The sequence below is a fragment of the Ranitomeya variabilis genome, chromosome 3, assembly GCF_051348905.1.
Source record: "Ranitomeya variabilis isolate aRanVar5 chromosome 3, aRanVar5.hap1, whole genome shotgun sequence".
Lineage (NCBI taxonomy): Eukaryota > Metazoa > Chordata > Amphibia > Anura > Dendrobatidae > Ranitomeya > Ranitomeya variabilis.
This window is the reverse complement of record NC_135234.1, coordinates 127,729,215-127,750,634: the sequence shown is the minus strand read 5'-3', so window position 1 is coordinate 127,750,634 and position 21,420 is coordinate 127,729,215. Positions and strand designations below refer to the sequence as shown.

Here is a 21,420-nt window from a genome sequence, read left to right as displayed (position 1 = left end):
ATGAGCTGATCCAGTTTTTCCCCAAATAATCGACCACCTTGATATGGGAGAGTTGTAAGGGATTTTTTCGAGGTAGATTCCGCCCACCATGTTCTCAACCAACCAAAGGGCCCGTCTAATGGCAATTGCGTTTGCGACAGCTAATGCCGCACCATTCGCTGCATCCAAAGATGCATTGATCAGGTAGCTCCCAGCTAGGGCTATCTGATTTTGACATCTCTGTTAACTCCGCCGGTAGGTCCCACTCCTGTAGACCCTTAGCTAAAGATTCTGACCAAGATATCATGGCCTTAGCTACCCAATTCGCCGCAAAAGAGGGCGAAAGGGCCGAACCTGAGGCCTCGAAAACTGAACGGGCCAAACTTTCAACAAGTCGATCAGTTGGATCCCTAATAGAGGAACCATTGGGAAGGGATAACAGTGTGTTGGAGGCCAAACGAGAAACCGGTGGATCTACCGACGGGGATTCTGCCCACTTCTTACGCAGCTCAGGGGTGAAAGGGTATCTTGTATTTAGAGCCTTTTGTCCAGAGAACAGTCTGTCCGGACACTCTCTATGCCGTTGGACTAATTCCTCAAACTCAGGGTGAGTGGAAAACACCCTATGAGGCTGCTGTTTAATCCTTTTGAACGATACCTTATGACCCGAGGTCAAGGTAGATTCGTCCTCTATACCCAAGGTTTGGTTGACGGCCTCAATTACGCTGTCTTCTGACTCCTGATAACCAGGTGCCTCAAAATCGAGGGACCCTTCAGAATCGTAGTCCGAACCCTGTTCACTAACCTCCGCTGGTGAGGGTGAACGATAGGCGGAACTAAAGGATGCAGATGCACCTGATTGACCGGGAGACGCTGTAAGGGTTCGCTTCCCCCGTGTCTGCCTAGTGAGAGTGCAGCCCCTGCAGGCCTGAGGTTCCAGTGAGTCGGAAGACCTCTCCAAGGTAGAAGAACCGCTGTCCCTGGCCCCAGCCGGGGTTTGGAGGAACTCGATTGCCTTGGTTAGGGATGCCACAGATTGCGACAAGGACGTGACCTATTCCGGGGGAGAATCCACAGTTTCTGCCTGAGTCGCAGGGGAGGGTTCCTAAGTGCATTCGGAATCGCAGGCCTCACAGAGACGCTTACTCTAGGAATGCGGAAAAGCAGAACGACAGGCTACACATGCAGTGTATAAAACCGTGTGAGACTTGGTCCTTCTAGACATGGTCCTGCTGATGCTATAAACAGCATTTTAGATAGGCTGCAAAAAAACAGATATGACAGCTGTCAGGCTGGGGGGGGAGTAGCACTTACCCCAGTCCTGTGTCCCCGTCTGTCCTGCGGAACCTGTCACAGGGCGACGCAACCACACTGTTCCCTTTCAAAGTCTTCCTTGGTGAGTGTTCCCACCGGAAATGGTGGTGTTTTCAGTCCACTGGCCTATGGGGATCTGAAGCCGGCCTGAATTATAACTATTTCCCCCCCCCACCATGTTCTTCGGCGTTGCGGGGGGCGGAGCCTACGGCCGATGACGCGGTCGGAAGGGGCGGGACACCCGCCCGCGGCCTAACACGGCAGAAGACGGGGCCTAGATTTTTCTCTCCCCCAGCCCAGAGAGAGGGAGGTGGGATGATGTGGCCGGAAGCGGCGGGACATCCGCCCGCGGCCTAACACGGCAGAAGCCAGGGCCTAGATTTTTCTCCCCCCAACACAGGGGGAGGGAGGCGGGGCCCGCTGGCCGATGACGCGACCGGAAGGGGCGGGACTTCTGACCGCAGCCTGACTGTCGGCAGACGCCGGGAGTAAAAAAATTTACCCGGACCTGCACGAGGATGAAGAGGCCGGGATCCCTGCGGAGTGGCGCTGCCAACAGCAGAAAAAAAAACGCAGCGCCCGCTGTCCCCTGGATGTTGCTGCTGCAGGAACCCTCCCCCAGCCCCCCCACCACGCAATGGAGCTTAAGGTCAGAGGGGGGCTGTTAAAAAGGATGGTGCAGGCACCCTAACTCCATCTTCCCTTCAGGGGATGAGGAGAGGGACCGTCCGCCTCCTCTATCACCGCTGTCTATGCATTGGTGATGCAGTGGAGGCCACACGGACAGTACATATGCACCTGTAGAGCCTAGGGTTTCGTTACCTTAGGGTGGTCAGGGCTGAGTCCGGCAAGGGATCCCACGTCGTGGGAGAGGATACGTGGAGGCGACACTCCACGTGCTCGCCCGTTGTTGGTTTGGGGAGATCGGACCCATTCAAAAGGGTCCGTCGCCCCTGTCTCATTTCCATGTGAAGGGAAGGAATAATGAGAGTCTGAAAATCAGACGTGTGCCTCCTTCAGACACTAAGCATAAACTGGGTTTGCCTTCGGACCGTGTCAGGGTGTAGGAGGAGGAGCTAAACCTTTTTTTTATGTTTACTTAGTGTCAGCCTCCTGGCGGCAGTAGCATACACCCACAGTCCTGTGTCCCCCAATGAGGTGAAGGAGAAAAAAAAACATCCTATTTACCTGCCTCTGCACCCTTGCTGGCACTGCACCTCATTCCGGCACCGGCAGCTCTTCCGACCGAGCGATCATGTGGCCCTGCTCATTAAGGTAATGAATATGCACTCCATGCCTATGGGAGTGGAGAGGCGTGCATAGTCATTAACTTAATGAGCAGGGCCACTTGATCGCTTGGCCTGAAGAGCTGCCGCCGCCGGAACGAACGAGATGCAGGGCCAGCGAGGGCGTGCAGGGAGGCGAGTACGATGTGTGCTGGACGCCGGCAGTTGCAGCTGGAACTGTGTGCTATTGCAGCAGCGGCACAGGCTTTAGCCACAGCCGCAGGCTCCTGCCTCTGTGACCCGCTGCTCCCCCTCCCCAGCCAGCCATCTGGGACAATGACTCATGTATAAGCCGAGGGGGGAGCGTTTTCAGCACAAAAAAAAATGTGCTGAAAAACTCGGCTTATACATGAGTATATATGGTATCTGACATAGGAAAGACTACAGGACACATTAAGACATGCCGACCACAGCCCTTAACCTGCTGCCGATCGTCTACACGCAATTCAATTGGCGGTTGTTTAGTAGCCTGTTTACACTTGTCAACAAAGTATCTATACACAGAATGCTTAAGATTACGATCGTTTTGTCAGCATAGATCATTTTATCGGTACCACACTAAACAAGGCATCATCGGACCCAAAGACGGGCGTTTTTCTTGTTTGTTAGGTAATTTCAGGCTTGTTCAGGACTTTTAGATAGAATTCTCATTCCCGACTAATTGGCCTTACCTGTCTAAAGGCATTTACATCTTACAGAGCCGAAAAAATTACAATGATTTACTTTCTAAGAACAATCTGCAGGATTGTAAGGTCTACAAATTGTAAATCCCCAAAAATGCGATTCATGCAAAACACAGAATCACTCACTATGAGGCAGATTGAGTCAATTGGGACTCCTTCTGTTCTCTGTTCAGGCAGTATTCCATAATTTTAGGCATCTCTAAAGTGCACAAAAGTGGCCGACCATCGTTCTGAGAACGCCTAAAAAGATAGACACCGGAAGTAAAAAACAGAGTCCAAACTGTCTCCATCTGCCTCATTATGGTGAGTGGTACCATTGGGGGTTTGTCTGAATCACAATTGTGTGTGATTTACACGGAAACCCCGACGTAAGTCCTCAGCGTAGAACACAAAAATGTGTTGCATCCCCGTACGGTCGGCGGGCACATCAAAACACTGCATCCGCATGTTCTGAGTACCCAATGTTAAAGATAGGTACACAGGACGCATGCAGAGGCAGGCGAAGCTAAGCAGAAGTAGGTGAAGCTTAACGGAGGAAGTACACAGCCCTCCGCAGCTCAGCCGAACGCAAATGTGAACCCAGTTTAACAGTCCCTTTATTACATTGAATACAAACAGATCTTTAGAAAAAGTATTTCTAAAGTTTATGTTCTGTAAATGAACACTGACTGGTTGATTGGGTATTAGTTTCCCCAGACTAGTCAGCCCACTAAAGGTACCTTCACACGAAACGACATCGCTAGCGATCCGTGACGTTGCAGCGTCCTGGCTAGCGATATCGTTTCGTTTGACACGCAGCAGCGATCAGGATCCTGCTGTGATGTCGCTGGTCGCTGAATAAAGTCCAGAACTTTATTTGGTCGTCCGATCGCTGTGTATCGTTGTGTTTGAAAGCAAAAGCAACGATACCAGCGATGTTTTACACTGGTAACCAGGGTAAACATCGGGTTACCAAGCGCAGGGCCGCGCTTAGTAACCCGATGTTTACCCTGGTTACCAGCGTAAAAGTAAAAAAAACAAACAGTACATGCTCACCTGCGCGTCCCCCAGCGTCTGCTTCCTGACACTTACTGAGCGCCGGCCCTAAAGTGAAAGTGAAAGCACAGCGGTGACGTCACCGCTGTGCTGTTAGGGCCGGAGCTCAGTCAGTGTCAGGAAGCAGACGCTGGGGGACGCGCAGGTGAGCATGTACTGTTTGTTTTTTTTACTTTTACGCTGGTAACCAGGGTAAACATCGGGTTACTAAGCGCGGCCCTGCGCTTAGCAACCCGATGTTTACCCTGGTTACCCGGGGACCTCGGCATCGTTGGTCGCTGGAGAGCGGTCTGTGTGACAGCTCTCCAGCGATCAAACAGCGACGCTGCAGCGATCGGCATCGTTGTCGCTATCGCTGCAGCGTCGCTTCGTGTGAAGGTACCTTTAGCATGTTATCACGCTGTGGGCGAGATAACATTATTTACAAGAGCCAATGTCATCTCCAGTGCTGTACAAATCTCAGACATGCCAATGTCTTTGTGCCCTTATATCACTGCGGCTCTGAATCCGGTTGTACGTGTCCTGGCTTCAGAGTGGCGCACTGCGCCTGATCGGAAATGCAGAACACTACGTTGAAACTGAAGTGTTCGTTTATCCTTGACTCTTTCTTAAACTTTTCTGTAATTACTTAATAAAATCCCAGACCAAACAGACTATAGAGTTCTATCTCCCCTTCCTTTGAGATGAACACAGGCACGATTTGCAGAAAAAAATAGATTGCACGCAACATATCCTCATGCCCATTTGCAAATTAAATGTTCCTTTAAGAGCTCACCTTTCCCCTTCCCCGTTAACACTGCCTCACCCCTCCCCTCCATTAGTATGAAATTCCAGGTGGGAGAGATTTCAAGGCTTGACATCCGGCTCTTCTACAGCTAGCCCATCTGCAAATCGTCAAGTCTCTGTGCAATTAGCTTTCTTATTTACAGCTGTAATGAAGCAAAAGTCAAGGATTCAACATGGAAGTGCTGATCTGTGTCTGGCTTCTCCTCTCACTTGCTACCAATGGCTGTTTTCTTTTGCTCCATAAAAAATGCTAAACATCTGCTGTTTGTCCAACGTATCTTAAAATAATTACTTTTAATTTAGATAAAAATAATCTGCATTCTCTAATTTTCAAGGTTTTTTGCTGCTTCATGGTCTAATACAGAGCCAAAAACTAGTGTGTAGCTGACAGCGAAGAGAAGTTGTCAAGCTGGCCGAGTGTTGTTTAATGGTCCAAGGTCGACACTGCATTTCTTGGCATCACTTCATGGCAGGAACGCACTATGAGGCTTTCATGTCTGAAGTGGAAAGACAACAGGAGAGATAATAAAGCTAAATTCATTATTAAAGATAGATATGTGGAATGAAAAAGGGCTACAACGCTGAGGATTAAAGACACACCTAATTAATGGGGGCAGCGTCCTGAGTACAAGGATTCTGAAACCATAGTAATCTAACTTCCCTCTACTCACAATGCTGTCATGTGCTCGACACGAAGCAGCGGCCTAGCCATTTGCGTAGATCAGTTGTAAGACAGCTAAGGTCCAATTAGCTTCAGTACCAAATATGTTAAAATAGACAATTACACATACATCAAATCAAGTAATATTACCCAACGTGATGGGCGCTCATTGTATAACGTAAGGTCTGAGAACAGGCAGGTGGTAAAGAGCAATTTATCATAATGGCAACTATCCATATACTGTGAATGCGAGGCACAGCAGGCAGACACTTGTGACATTTATATACAGTAGCCACAGAGAACAGTCATTTGTAGAGGTTGCTGTCTTGGAAGCTCGGCTGGAAGACAGAATGAATGGATGACCTAGGCCAGACAAGTTTATTGCCGCAATCTGCATTACATATTAATAATTCCACTGTTCTACAATATAGACCCGAACAGAAAAAACTGCCTGATCAGAGTTAAAACGTATACAATCTTTATTACCTGACTGTTCAGCCGTATCATCTTTAGTAAAAATGGGGCACAAAATACTGCTTTCTTAATAATGGATCTCACAACAGGACGTCTCACACATCCTTGTACATTACTGTGCCAGAGATCTCGCTCTTCATTCATCTCATATCTACACATGGTCTGTCACTTCACTGCTACGTGATGATCATAAAGACATCTGACAAACAGAACAGTACCGTTTTTTTTTTTTTTCCTTGGGATACATTCACAAAAAGATTTTTATACGGTCCGTGTGATGTCAGCGTGGAAAAAGGATTGCACACAGAACTAGGTTATTCAAAGTGTACACTCACAAACTTTTTCCACATGGATCGAAAGATAGAGGGAGAAAGGAAAAAAAAGAAAAAAAAAAAACACGGTGCGTGTGTCATTCGATTGTCGGATGAGTCTCACCCGTAGATTTAAATAGGTTTGCAAAACAAGAAAATTAAAAATAAATAAAAATGATGCCATATAGACATCATCCATATACAGTAGCAGGTTTTTAATGGATGTATTACAATTATGAAAGAGTTACAGGTACTTCTCACAAAATTCAAAATTAGAATATCATCAAAAAGTTAGTTTATTTTAGTTCTTCTATACAAAAAGTAAACTCATATATTATATAGAGTCATTACAAACAGAGTGCTCCATTTCAAGTGTTTATTTCTGTTAATGTTGATGATTATGGCTTACAGCCAATGAAAACCCAAAAGTCATTATCTCAGTAAATTAGAATACTTTTTAAAATCATTTTTCAAGCTGGTGTTATAATCGGAAATGTTGGCCTACTGAAATTTATGTTCAGCAAAGGCACTCAATACTTGGTCGGGCTCCTTTTGCCTCAATTACTACATCAATGAGGCGTGGCATGGAGGCGATCAGTCTGTGGCACTGCTGAGGTGTTATGGAAGCCCAGGTTGCTTGGGTCTGGTTTTTCATCTTCCTCTTGACAATACCCCATAGATTCTCTATGGGGTTAAGGTCAGGAGAGTTTTCTGGCCAATCAAGCACAGTGATACTGTTGTTTTTAAACCAGGTAGTGGTACTTTTGGCAGTGTGGACAGGTGCCAAGTCCTACCTAGTAATTACGCTAACAACACTTCAACAAATCACGATGATTTTGAGATTGCTTTTTCATGACATAATTTATGATAATAGCAAACTTAAGTTGATCTGTTTTGTGTTTTTACAAAAAATATCAAATTTGAGAAAATATTAAAAATATTAAAAAATTAGCAACTTTCAAACTGTGAATGATTATCCCTTTAATCCATATAGTCACACCATAGAAAAACCTTAATAAACAACATTTCCAACATGTCTGCTTTATATCAGCACCATTTGTAAAATGTTCTTTTATTTCAGGGGTGGGGAACCTCAGGCCCCAGGCCTCCATAACCTTTTATCAGGCCCCTGAGCAGATTCTCAGGGACGGCATTCTTGGGCAGGGGAGCTGTACTTTGATTGCCACCAGCTCATTAATTTCTTCTTGCTCTGTTACCACACACACACACACACACACTGTTCACTGCTGAACACTGAAGGGCATGCAATGAAAGATTACATCCTGACACCAGTGCCAGAGTCAGGCTTTGTGGGCGGAGTTTGTACGGCCCCCGAAGGATGGTATCAATATCAAAATGGCCCTTCGCAGAATTAAAAAAAAAGGTTTCCCACCAGATTTATTTTGTTAGCATTTTAGGAGGTTTAAAAATTTAGCAGTAATTTTTAATTTTTTCAAGGAAATTTACCAAATTTATTTTTTTAGGGACTTATACATGTTTGAAGTGACTTTGGGGGCCTACATATTGGAAGTCACCCAAAAGTGATACCATTTTAAAAATGCCACCCCCTGAAATCTGCTGTCAGGTAGTTTATCTACCCTTGAAGTAATTTTCAGGAATTAATGCAAAGCGACATGACAGGAATGAAAAAGTATTTTTACCACCTAAATATCTCTAAGTTCTGAACAGGCCGCTATAGCCGTCACACTCTAAGGGCTATGTGCACACAGCGCGTTTTCGCTGAGTTTTTTTCAGCACGGAAATGGGCCAAAAATGCAATGGAATCCTTATGCAAGGTAATTCAATGACAATCCTGAAGTGTTGCGCACGTGATCAGTAAATTTCCATGCTTATTTTCAGTGCGTTTTATTCTGCAGCATGTCAATTCTTTTTGCGCTTTTGCACCCATTGACTTCAATTGAGTCAGTCAAATCTGCAGCAAAAACGCAGGTATAAAAAGGTTTGTGGGTTTGCTGATTTTTTTTTGTGTTTTACCGGCTTTTTATGGTGCTTCCCACGCTGTCATCTGTGTGACAGTATGAGAAACACCGATGCAGTGGTTCTTATCGGAACCGCCGGTAAGACAGTCGGTCAGAGCGCTGCAGGATCATGCTGTCAGATGTCAGCGTGACCCTGCAAGCTGTGACCCGCAGGTGTGGACCAATGAGACTACTGCTCCCATCGGGTTACGTCTGCTGTCACTGATAACAGTGACAGCAGGTGCTGCTGATGGGAGACGTAGTCTCATCTGCCGTTGCCTGTGCTTACAGTTAAAAAAATAAAATAAATTTACATATATATTTAAAAAAAAAATTATACTTTACACCCAATCCCTGATGTCTCCAAGAAATAATGTAAAAAAAATAAACCAACATATACTCACCTGTCCGCTGTAGTCCAGGTAATCTGAGTGTCCCACGGCAATCTCAAGTGTCGGGAGATGTGACCGCTCTACCCGGTCGCGGCGATACACTGAGGGAGTGGTTACCTCCTGTCAGTGTATCACTGTGCTGAGTACATCAGCTCCGGTGCTATCACGGCGCAGGTGTGTGAGAACTTTCCCACACAGCGGTGCCCTAAGGGAGATCACCGGAGCTGATCAGCTAATGAACTCCAGTGAAGTCTCTCACGGCAGCACAGTGATACACTGACAGGAGGTAATCGCTCCCGCAGTGCATCGCCTGCTGTCTTGGAGAGAAATCACATCACTAATTTTTCGGGTGAGAGCTTATTTTTTGCGTGCCGAGCTGACATTTTTAATTATACCACTTTTGTGCAGATACGTTCTTTTGATCGCTCGTTCGTTATTGGATTTTAATGCAAGGTTGCAGCGACCAAAAAAAACTTAATTTTGGCGTTTTGATTTTCTTTCTCGCTAAGCAGTTTAGCGATCAGGTTAATCCTTTTTTTTTTATTGATAGATCGGGCGATTCTGAAGGCAGCGATACCAAATATGTGTAGGTTTGATTTTTTGTTTGTTTTATTTTGATTGGGGTGAAAGGGGGGTGATTTGAACTTTTATATTTTTTTAATATTTTTAAACACTTTTTTTTTTTTTTTTTAATTTTGGCATGCTTCAATAGCCTCCATGGGATGCTAGAAGCATCCACTACTCGATCGCCTCTGCTACATAGAGGTGATGCACAGATCACCTCTATGCAGCAGAATTACAGGCTTGCTATGAGCGCCGACAGCACCCGGGCAAGTGTCGGGGCCCTAGCGAGACCTATGCAGCATTAGTAGTAAGAGGGCTGGACCCGGGGGGCAGAGGGCTGGACCCGGGGGGCAGAGGGCTGGACCCGGGGGGCAGAGGGCTGGACCCGGGGGGCAGAGGGCTGGACCCGGGGGGCAGAGGGCTGGACCCGGGGGGCAGAGGGCTGGACCCGGGGGGCAGAGGGCTGGACCCGGGGGGCAGAGGGCTGGACCCGGGGGGCAGAGGGCTGGACCCGGGGGGCAGAGGGCTGGACCCGGGGGGCAGAGGGCTGGACCCGGGGGGCAGAGGGCTGGACCCGGGGGGCAGAGGGCTGGACCCGGGGGGCAGAGGGCTGGACCCGGGGGGCAGAGGGCTGGACCCGGGGGGCAGAGGGCTGGACCCGGGGGGCAGAGGGCTGGACCCGGGGGGCAGAGGGCTGGACCCGGGGGGCAGAGGGCTGGACCCGGGGGGCAGAGGGCTGGACCCGGGGGGCAGAGGGCTGGACCCGGGGGGCAGAGGGCTGGACCCGGGGGGCAGAGGGCTGGACCCGGGGGGCAGAGGGCTGGACCCGGGGGGCAGAGGGCTGGACCCGGGGGGCAGAGGGCTGGACCCGGGGGGCAGAGGGCTGGACCCGGGGGGCAGAGGGCTGGACCCGGGGGGCAGAGGGCTGGACCCGGGGGGCAGAGGGCTGGACCCGGGGGGCAGAGGGCTGGACACGGGGGCAGAATGCTGGACACGGGGGCAGAATGCTGGACACGGGGGCAGAATGCTGGACACGGGGGCAGAATGTGAGATTGGAGACACATGGGGTAAGACTGGAGACACTGGGGGCAGGATTGTAGACAGATGGGGCCGAATAGAGACACGGGGCATGATTGGAGACACAGGGGCATGATTGGAGACATAGGGGGCAGAATGTGGATACGGGCAGGATTGGAGACACGGGGCAGGATGAAACATGGGGGCAGGATTGGAGACAGATGGGGCAGGGTTGGAGACAGATCGTGCAGGATCATGGAGCAGGATGGCTATGATGGAAACAGATGGGGAGATCATATGGGGCAGAATGGATAGTCATGAGGGCAGGACGGGAGAACATATGGCGGAAGCTAGGAATGAGATACACGGGGGTTAGGACGGGGAATATTATTACCATAGGGGCTAATTAAGGGATTTCATTAGCGAAAGTGATGTATTTATTTTATTTTTTGATTATACAGTCTTAAATTGGGGGGGGGGGGGGGGGGGGGGAGAGTCCTGTTGCTGTGTAGAGTGACACTGTCGTTTTTATTTCTTCATGTAGTGTAATGTAAAAGTTGGGAAAAATTAAGCAATGTGTTCTGCAAGCGGAGCTTGAGATAACTGTTATTTCCTGCAGAAACGAGCCCTGGCTGGAAGAAGTGATAGCGGTCTGTGCTGGATGGAAGATGAAAAACAAAGATGAAGGACTTCACCTAGAGATGTCACTGGTGAGTCAGTGTGTTACCTGTACACTGACACTATACACTGTATACTATATAGAGAGCTCCTGTGTATAATATAGTAAATATAGTAAAAACTTGGCACTCAGTATGTAGAGAATTCACAGCTTCCTTTTATTTGTGCATCCAGACAAAAAATTATGAATGTTTTCAGTCAGTCACAGGACCTTCATCAGAAAATGCTTTAACATGAACTGGATGTGTATAATGTCACCAGTGATCACTGTATTACCTGTACACAGACACTGCATACTAAGTACAGATCTCCTGTGAATACTGGCACTTAAGGTGATAGTATTGTGGTTTTTTTTTTTTTTTTTTATTACTGACCAGTATTGTAGTATTCAGTCAATATGTGGTGGTAATATGTGGTCTGGACATGGTGTTGCGGTATTTGTCCCTTGTATGTGCTATTTGGTCACTTTGTGATGGTAATATGTGGTCTGGTCATGGTGCGGTGGTATTTGTTCCTTGTATGTGATATTATTCGATCATTGTGGTGGTAATATGTGGTCTGAACATGGTGTAGCGGTATTTGTTCTTTGTATGTGACATTATTGGTCATTTTAAAAATTTTAAAATAAATAAAAATATACCTAAATTGGATTGCATATTTTAAAAAATATTTAATAGGTTACAGTAGAGTACGGCCCGGTCAAAAGTGTCTACCGTGTTATGGTGGCGGCTTAAAAAATCTTTTGGCCAAAACAAAAGCTGCCGGCTAGATGTGTGATCTGGTGATGGGAACTGTTAATGTGTGATTGGTGAGAAGTGGAGTTTTTTGTTGTTTTTTTAAGAGAGCGGTGGGACTGTGGACAGTTCAAGGGGTGGAGGTGGAGATGGGGTGGAGGCGGGGCTGGGGTGGATCCTGGGCGGAGTCTCAAGGGGGCCCCGAAAATGTTTTGAAATAATCTGGTTTGGGTATATGATGACCCCGTCGCAAGACTGGGGGGCCCACAGAGTCTGAACAGCCCGGGGCCCTTGCTACACTTAATCCACCCATGGCTATCACTCATTTAAGACGTGAAATCTGGCATTGTACTATACCTATATTTTTCTGCTGTATCTGTGCATCATTAATTGTATGTGTTAAAGGGGCCCACAGACTATTTCGCCTGAGGCCCTCAAAAACCTGGAGCCGGCCCTGGACCACAGGGGTGGCACTCACAGGAATCTGCTATCAACAACCATAGAGGTCTCAAGGAGACCTCTGGTTGTAATGGCAACGCACCGAAGATCCTCGATCACGTAACTGGGGTCAACGGTGCACGTACTTCCGGCCGCGCTGCCAGCAGCGCTTGTTAAATGTCGCTGTCAGAGTTTGACAGCGGCATTTAACTAGTTAATGGGCGCGGGTGGATTGTGATTCCGCTTGCGCCCACTGCGAGCACATTTCAGCTGTTGAAAACAGCTGACATGTCGCAACTTTGAGATGGTCTCACTGCCGGAGCCCACCTCAAAGCGGGAGAGATACTGCCAGCTGGCGTACTATTCTGTCAGCTGGCAGAAAGGGGCTAACCCCTTTACCCCCAAGGGTGGTTTGCACGTTAATGACTGGGCCAATTTTTACAATTCTGACCACTGTCCCTTTATGAGGTTATAACTTTGGAATGCTTCAACGGATCCCGGTGATTCGGACATTGTTTTCTCGTGACATACTGTACTTCATGATGGTGATAAAATTTCTTTGATATTACCTGCGTTTATTTGTGAAAAATACGGAAATTTGGCAAAATTTTCGCAATTTTCCAACTTGGAATTTTTATGCAATAAAATCACAGAGATATGTCACACAAAATACTTAATAAGTAACATTACCCACATGTCTACTTTACATCAGCACAATTTTGGAACCAAAATTTTTTTTGTTAGGGAGTTATAAGGGTTAAAAGTTGACCAGCAATTTCTCATTTTTACAACACCATTTTTTTTTTAGGGACCACATCTCATTTGAAGTCATTTTGAGGGGTCTATATGATAGAAAATAACCAAGTGTGACACCATTCTAAAAACTGCACCCCTCAAGGTGCTCAAAACCACATTCAAGAAGTTTATTAACCCTTCAGGTGTTTCACAGGAATTTTTGGAATGTTTAAATAAAAATGAACATTTAACTTTTTTTTCACAAAAAATTTACTTCAGCTCCAATTTGTTTTATTTTACCAAGGGTAACAGGAGAAAATGGACCACAAAAGTTGTTGTACAATTTGTCCTGAGTACGCCGATACCCCATATGTGGGGGTAAACCACTGTTTGGGCGCATGGTAGAGCTCGGAAGCGAAGGACGCCATTTGACTTTTCAATGTAAAATTGACTGGAATTGAGATGGGACGCCATGTTGCGTTTGGAGAGCCACTGATGTGCCTAAACATTGAAACCCCCCACAAGTGACACCATTTTGGAAAGTAGACCCCCTAAGGAACTCATCTAGATGTGTTGTGAGAGCTTTGAACCCCCAAGTGTTTCACTACAGTTCATAACGCAGAGCCATGAAAATAAAAATTATTTTTTTTTCCACAAAAATTATTTTTTAGCCCCCAGTTTTGTATTTTTCCAAGGGTAACAGTTGAAATTGGACCCCAAAAGTTGTTGTCCAATGTGTCCTGAGTACGCTGATACCCCATATGTTGGGGTAAACCCCTGTTTGGGCGCACGGGAGAGCTCGGAAGGGAAGGAGCACTGTTTTACTTTTTCAACGCAGAATTGGCTGGAATTGAGATCAGACGCCATGTCGCGTTTGGAGAGCCCCTGATGTGCCTAAACAGTGAAAACCCCCCAATTATAACGGAAACCCTAATCCAAACACATCCCTAACCCTAATCCCAACGGTAACCCTAATCCCAACGGTAACCATAATCCCAACGGTAACCCTAACCACACCCCTAACCCTAATCCCAACCGTAAATGTAATCCAAACTCTAACCCTAACTTTAGCCCCAACCCTAACCTTAACTTTAGCCTCAACCCTAACTGTAGCCTTAACCCTAGCCCTAACCCTAGCTTTAACCCTAGCCCTAACCCTAACCCTAGCCCTAACCCTATCCCTAACCCTAGCCCTAACCCTAACGGGAAAATGGAAATAAATACATTTTTTTAATTTTTCGCTAACTAAGGGGGTGATGAAGGGGGGTTTGATTTACTTTTATAGCGGGTTTTTTTGCAGATTTTTATGATTGGCAGCCGTCACACACTGAAAGACGTTTTTTATTGCAAAAAATATTTTTTGCGTTACCACATTTTGAGAGCTATAATTTTTCCATATTTTGGTCCACAGAGTCATGTGAGGTCTTTTTTTTTGCGGGACGAGTTGACATTTTTATTGGTAACATTTTCATACACGTGACATTTTTTGATCGCTTTTTATTCCGATTTTTGTGAGGCAGAATGACCAAAAACCACATATTCATGAATTTCTTTTGGGGGAGGCATTTATACCGTTCCGCGTTTGGTAAAATGGATAAAGCAGTTTTATTCTTCGGGTCAGTACGATTACAGCGATACCTCATTTATATCATTTTTTATGTTTTGGCGCTTTTATACGATAAAAACTATTTTATAGAAAAAATAATTATTTTTGCATCGCTTTATTCTGAGGACTATAACTTTTTTATTTTTCTTTGATGATGCTGTATGGCATCTCGTTTTTTGCGGGACAAGATGATGTTTTCAGCGGTACCATGGATATTTATATCCGTCTTTTTGATCGCGTGTTATTCCACTTTTTACTTGGTGGTATGATAATAAAGCGTTATTTGCCTCTTTTTTTTACGGTGTTCACTGAAGGGGTTAACTAGTGGGACAGTTTTATAGGTCGGGGCGCTACGGACGCAGCGATACTAAATATGTGTACTTTTATATTTTTTTTATTATTTAGATAAAGATATGTATTTATAGGAACAATATATATATTTTTTTTTTTTAACACATGTGAAAATTTTTTTTTTACACTATAACATTGCCCCAGGGGGGGGGGGCATGATGTTATAGTGTAAGATCGCCGATCTGACACTTTGCTGTGCATTGTGTCAGATCGGCGATCTGAAGTGCACAGATCCTGGAGGCTTCCCGGCGCCTGCTCTGAGCAGGCGCTGTGAAGCCACCTCCCTGCAGGACCCGGATGCCGCGGCCATCTTGGATCCGGGCCTGTCACAGGGAGGAAGAGGTAAGAGACCCTCGGAGCAACGTGATCACATCGCGTTGCTCCAGGGGTCTCAGGGAAGCACGCAGGGAGCCCCCTCCCTGCGCGATGCTTCCCTATACCGCCGAAACACTGTGATCATGTTTGATCGCAGTGTGCCGGGGGTTAATGTGCCGGGGGCGGTCCGTGACCGCTCCTGGCACATAGTGCCGGATGTCAGCTGCGATAGTGAGCTGACACCCGGCCGCGCTCCCCCCGTGAGCGTGGCCGATCGCATATGACGTACTATCCCGTCGGTGGTCATACGGGCCCACCCCACCTCGACGGGATAGTACGTCCAATGTCAGAAAGGGGTTAAACACCAATCACCGCTTGGCATGCGTGTCATATTACCTCTACTCTAAATATACGTGGTACAAAAAAAAAAAAAACACACTGACATCTGAATAAGTTCTAATAACGATGAGTGTTGGGCAGGAGCTCAGACAAAACTGCTCAGTGACCGTATATAAACTTTTTGCTTTCTTTGTGGCCTTAATGTGAGAGTAAGTATTCCCGTAGCTAGCACGGTGTATAGTCTTAGCAGGGGTTAGTTTGGAAGTTTCCAGAATAACATTGCATGGGACAAACATTGGAATAATAGGCTGCCACACAACTCATTATATTCCTATACCTTTGAGGATCCATAACCATAATAAGATTGATTAGCTTGTGATACTAACCGAACCATCAAAGACATTGTCATATATGTTCTCTGTTCCACACTTCGGGCAGCAGAACTTGAATCGCTCACAGTCCCTGTACTTCTCTTCATCGGTTAGTTGGGCTGGACCACCAAGCAAAGCATCGTTTTCCTCATCTTTATGATAGTGCTGCTGAACACGAAACTGAGATGGGTCAAGTCCTAGCATAAATAAAATGAAATAAATTGTTTAGTATTAACTGTTTGCAAATAGGAAAAAAAGCAAACATGAAATTTTCTTTAAGGGTCTTTTACTTTTTTCCTGTAATTATTTAATTCTTGATAGAGCAGGTCACACCAATACACTGCTCATAATCTCATCATGGACACAACATGGTGATAGGCTGTAAATCATTCCTTCTCTATAGCACTACGACTATGTGGAGATCAGACTGAAAGAATCCATTGTGTCTTTCTCCTGAGACATCTGGCTTATATCAGGAAACTTAAGCAAAATTGACATTTCCTTTTATGGACGCATTCCTTCTGTGTTGTAACCTTTTACCTACATACTAGAAGCTGTACCTTATCTCTAGTATAGACTGTTTTTGTAAAAGGATGTGAAATATGAGCGCTTGTACGCATGTCTGTAAAATGTTTAACTTTTTGCTATAAAAAGGAGGGGGTAGAGCCCAGTGAGTCAGACGGGCTCCAGGGCTATCCCTGTCTATGAACACACAACCTTTGTGCTGCGTGTTATTTATTTGGATCCCATCCAGGAAGCCAGGGACGGAGAAGGACTCAACATTTCTTGGCCGCCCGAACAGGGACCTGAGGCGAGAGTATTTGCTCGAGATTTACCTGCGGATACGGACAACGGAGATCTGGGATAATGGACGGCAAATGAACTGAAAAACCTGGCCAGGTAAGAGACATTATTAGTTCTCTTTTATCTGCCCTGTATTATCCGAAAGATCTCTATGAGCCGTGTCACGCTGGGTTAGTCTAATAGTGAGTAGATACCTATAAAACTCGGGTTACCATATTGTATAGATTTATGAGTCCTGTCCCTGGCAGTGTGTGAACAGTGTGAAGGTTGTGGTATGTTGTGAAAGAAGAGCAAAAGTGCGTAGAAAAATAAGCCGAAATAGTTGGGGTATAAGCCTTATACACGGAAGTCAGCCTAACTGGGTCATGTGGTTGCGTCCTTCTGGGAGACCTCCGCCCATGCTTGACTCTCATTAAGTGCTTAACCTCCTTCATTTCTGGATAAGGTTTGATAGAATGAGCCCAGGACGCGGTTTCATGAGCCTGGGACAAGTATGCTAACTGACACAGAAAGTTTTGTGATCTGTATGGTGTTGCTGGGTCTGTTTGCATGCATAATAGCACTTAAGTACGTCCTGCATATTAGAAGAAATGGAGCAGACAAGCCTTTCAATATTTTAGCTCCCTAGGAGAGAAGGCAACGAGACATCACCATAGAGTGAGTGATTGTCCAAACGTCACCTGGGGTAGAAATAGCTAATATTGAAAAAGAAAAATGGGAAATAAACAGACAAAAACCGTCTTAGGACAAGTGGAAGCAGCAGATATCATACAGGAAAGATGTGGAAAGACAGTCAGAAGGCAGATTAGGAGGGTAAGAGAAAAATTGGGAATTTCAGAAGCACTTATGTTCAGTACAGAATGGGAAAAACTGAGTAAAGAACGAGGTGGAATTATCAAAGACAATGGGTGGGAAGAAATCATACATTGTATGATAGAGGTCTCAAAAACAGCTAAAGAGGAGAATTGGAAGTACGATCCAGACACTTCCAAATGGATCATGGGGAAGGGAAAAAGTTGTGACATAATCCCGCCACCTTACCTAGATCCAAAAGCCCAATCATTTGTACCATCTGGAAGAGTAGAAGGAGGAAAACAATTTCCAGCCTTGTATCCCAATCTTGGTGGGGTAGGAGGATGGGAATGTTCACACTGTGGACAACAAAATCCAGATTGGAGAAATGATTGCCTAGCCTGTGGTACACCTAGATATGGCACTGTACTTGCCCCCGTTAGGGTAGTACCAAGACCCTTTAGGGAACCTGGTGCTGACGGAGTAATGAACACCAGATATCATCAGACCAGACGATACTTTCCTTGGTCCCCTGCTGAGGGTATGTCCCTCCTGCATAATGCGCCTGATCCCACTCAATATCCTATCCGATTTGCACAATACATACAACAAATCATGCAGACTCATGCTGGGGTCTGGGCGGACGGGGAAGAATTATGTAGAATGAAAATGTCCCCTGGACTTTTTCAGGAATTATTGACACACCTACAGCCCAATAGACCAGTGGCAGAAGGGGGTGCCTTACAGACAGAAGCATCAGGTACCCAGTTCACAGAGGCATTAATAATTTTCATGAGAGGAAAACAGAGGGAAAGGGGGTCTACAGGTGTGATTATGCAGAAATTTGGGCAAAGTATTGAAGAATATAGTCAAGAACTAGAAAATAGCTTTAGGGATGAAGGATTGGATTTGACTGATGCTTCAGTAAGGAGACTTTTTACAAAACAATTAATAGAGGGGCTAGATCCGAAAATCAGAGAAAAATTTAAATCCTCTACTCCAGATTGGAGAACAATTGAACAACCAAATATTGTGAAACAACGATGTTTAGGATTAGCCATGGATATGAGAGAGAATCGTAAGCCTGTTAGAATAGCACAAGCTAATACAGGAGGAAGAGTGAGACACAATTTTCCTTGCCACTACTGTAAAAAGCCAGGTCATTTCCAAAGAGAGTGCAGGAAGAAGTTGGCAGATATAAAGTCAGGCAAATTTGTTCCCAGAAATAACCCTCCCCAAACGGACAACCAGCAGAAATCTACCATCATAGATGGTCCCATACCAGATTCAGATTGACTCGATGTGTTACAAACTTCCCTACCAGCTAGGAGACCTATGATACAGGTGAATGTGGGGGGGAGAGAGATTCCATTTTTGATAGATACAGGTGCAACTTCCTCAATTTTGAATCAAGATTTTCTTCCGAATCCGGAAGATATTTCAGAACAAACAACTTTTGCTGAGGGTTATGATGGGGTAATTCGAACACTGCCATATACTGTGCCCCTAGAGGTCTCATTAGGACCTAAATGTTTTGCATCCAGATTTTTGTATGCCAGAGGTGCCCCAACATGTCTGTTAGGAACTGATGTACTAAAGAAATTAGAAGCTAACATCAATTTTAGGGAAGATGGCACAGTTATGCTGACTATCCCTGATGATGCAGAATCATTAGAACAATATGTCAGAATTCAGGCTTTTGAGGATTATACTGAAGAAAAAGAGTACACCACAGATCTAGATCTCTCAATGATCCCAGAAACACTGTGGGCACAGGGTGACACTGATGTGGGATTATTGCATTTTTCTCCTGTAAAATTATCTGTGCAACCAGGAACTGTTCTCCCACAGCTCAGACAATACCCTGTGAGTGCCCAGCAGGAATTAGCAATTACAAAACAGATAGAGGGATATAGAGAGAAAGGAGTTTTGGTAGAGATACAATCACCTGCTAACACTCCTCTGTATCCAGTCAAGAAGAGAACTCTTGATAAGGGTTCTATGCCCAAATATCGTATGGTACATGATCTAAGAGAAATAAACAAAGTTCTAGATCCAATCACCCCAGTTGTACCCAATCCTCATACGTTACTATCACAGATACCAGCCAGTTCTCAAGTGTTTACTGTAATAGATCTTTCAAATGCATTTTTCTCGGTTCCTTTACACCAAGATAGTTGGCATTTGTTTGCATTTACATTTAAGGGCAAACAGTTGGCGTGGACACGCCTTCCACAGGGAATGATACACTCCCCTACTCTTTATTCAAATGCCCTACAAACAGTCCTCCAGAGGTTTGAACCCGAACCACAGGTAGTAATTTTGCAGTATGTGGATGACATACTACTTTGCTGCCCAGATCTAGAAACTGCAGAAAGGTCCACTGTGAGTTTACTATGTTTTCTAGAAAAAGAAGGGTGTAAAGTGAATAGACAAAAGCTACAAGTTTGTCAGATCAAAGTGGTCTTTCTAGGTCATTGCATTTCTCAAGGTAAAAAGCATCTTACACCTCAAAGAACTGAAGCAATAAGACAGATGAATGAGCCTAGAAATCATAAACAGCTACGAGCATTTTTAGGAATAGTGTCTCATTGTAGACAATGGATTATACATGCCAGTCAACTAATGCAACCACTGTATGACTGTGTAAAAAGTGAACCTTATTTGTTGACAAAAGAAGGTCAGATTTCGTTCCAACAATTAAAAGATGCCCTTGTTTCAGCTCCAGCGTTAGGGCTACCAGACTACACCAAACCATTTCAGCTTATGGCTGCAGAAGTTGATTCTCATGCTACAGGAGTTCTTACCCAGAAGCATGCAGGGAAACAAAGACCAATTGCATATCTTTCAGCAAGGTTAGATCCCGGAGCTAGAGCAGCGCCAACCTGTGTACGTGTAGTTGTTGCTGTCTCACTATTGTTGGACAAAGCATCAGAAATTGTCCTAGAGTATCCACTCACAGTTCAAACTACGCATGATGTTTATGGGATATTAAACCAGGTCCAACCAAAACACATTTCCATGGCCAGACATTTGCGGCTACAGTGTTCTTTGCTGCTCCCCTCTACTATCACATTTGCAAGGCTTCAGACTCTTAATTTAGCAACACTGCTACCTCTCGAGTCTGAAGGGGGGAATAAGGACACTGATCCACACGCAAATTTTTTCCCTACAGACACACATGATTGTACAGAGCTCATTTTACAAGAAACAGCAGGCTTACCCAATGTATCCGAAACACCACTTCAAAATCCAGATTTAGAGCTGTTTATAGACGGTAGTAGGTTTGCAGATGACACAGGTAACTTTCATACAGGGTATGCAGTTGTGTCAGAATCTGAAACTCTCAAAGCAGAACCACTTCCACCAAAACAGTCTGCACAAGAAGCAGAACTAACAGCATTGATTGAAGCGCTAAAAATAGCTGAGAATCAGACAGCTAATATATACACTGATTCTAGGTATGCACATGGTATTGTGTTTGATTTTGGAGTAATCTGGAGAGCTAGAGGTTACATGACAGCATCAGGACAACCTGTAAAACATGCTTCTTTGATCAAACAGATCTTAGAGGCTGCACAAGAAACAAAAGAAGTAGCAGTAATTAAGGTAGCTGCACATGTGAGACTCGACACTAGGGAATCTAGGGGAAATGATAGGGCTGATAAAGCAGCCAAAGCAGCGGCAGTCAAACCCTTACGACAGGTTCATACTGTAAACCTCACAGAAAATACTGAAGATAGACTGAGACAAGCACAGGAAGATGCAGGAGAAGA

At 45.4% G+C, this 21,420-nt stretch overlaps 1 protein-coding gene across 2 annotated transcripts in view; it reads right to left on the bottom strand.

Annotated features, from left to right (window-relative positions):
• Nucleotides 1-21,420, bottom strand: part of POLA1 (DNA polymerase alpha 1, catalytic subunit) — a 502,104-nt gene that overhangs the window by 260,828 nt on the left and 219,856 nt on the right. For both annotated transcript variants that reach the window (XM_077294669.1, XM_077294671.1), the window contains exon 32: nucleotides 16,064-16,245. In XM_077294669.1, coding sequence (XP_077150784.1) covers nucleotides 16,064-16,245 — 182 coding nt within the window. The remainder of the gene's footprint in view (nucleotides 1-16,063; nucleotides 16,246-21,420) is intronic.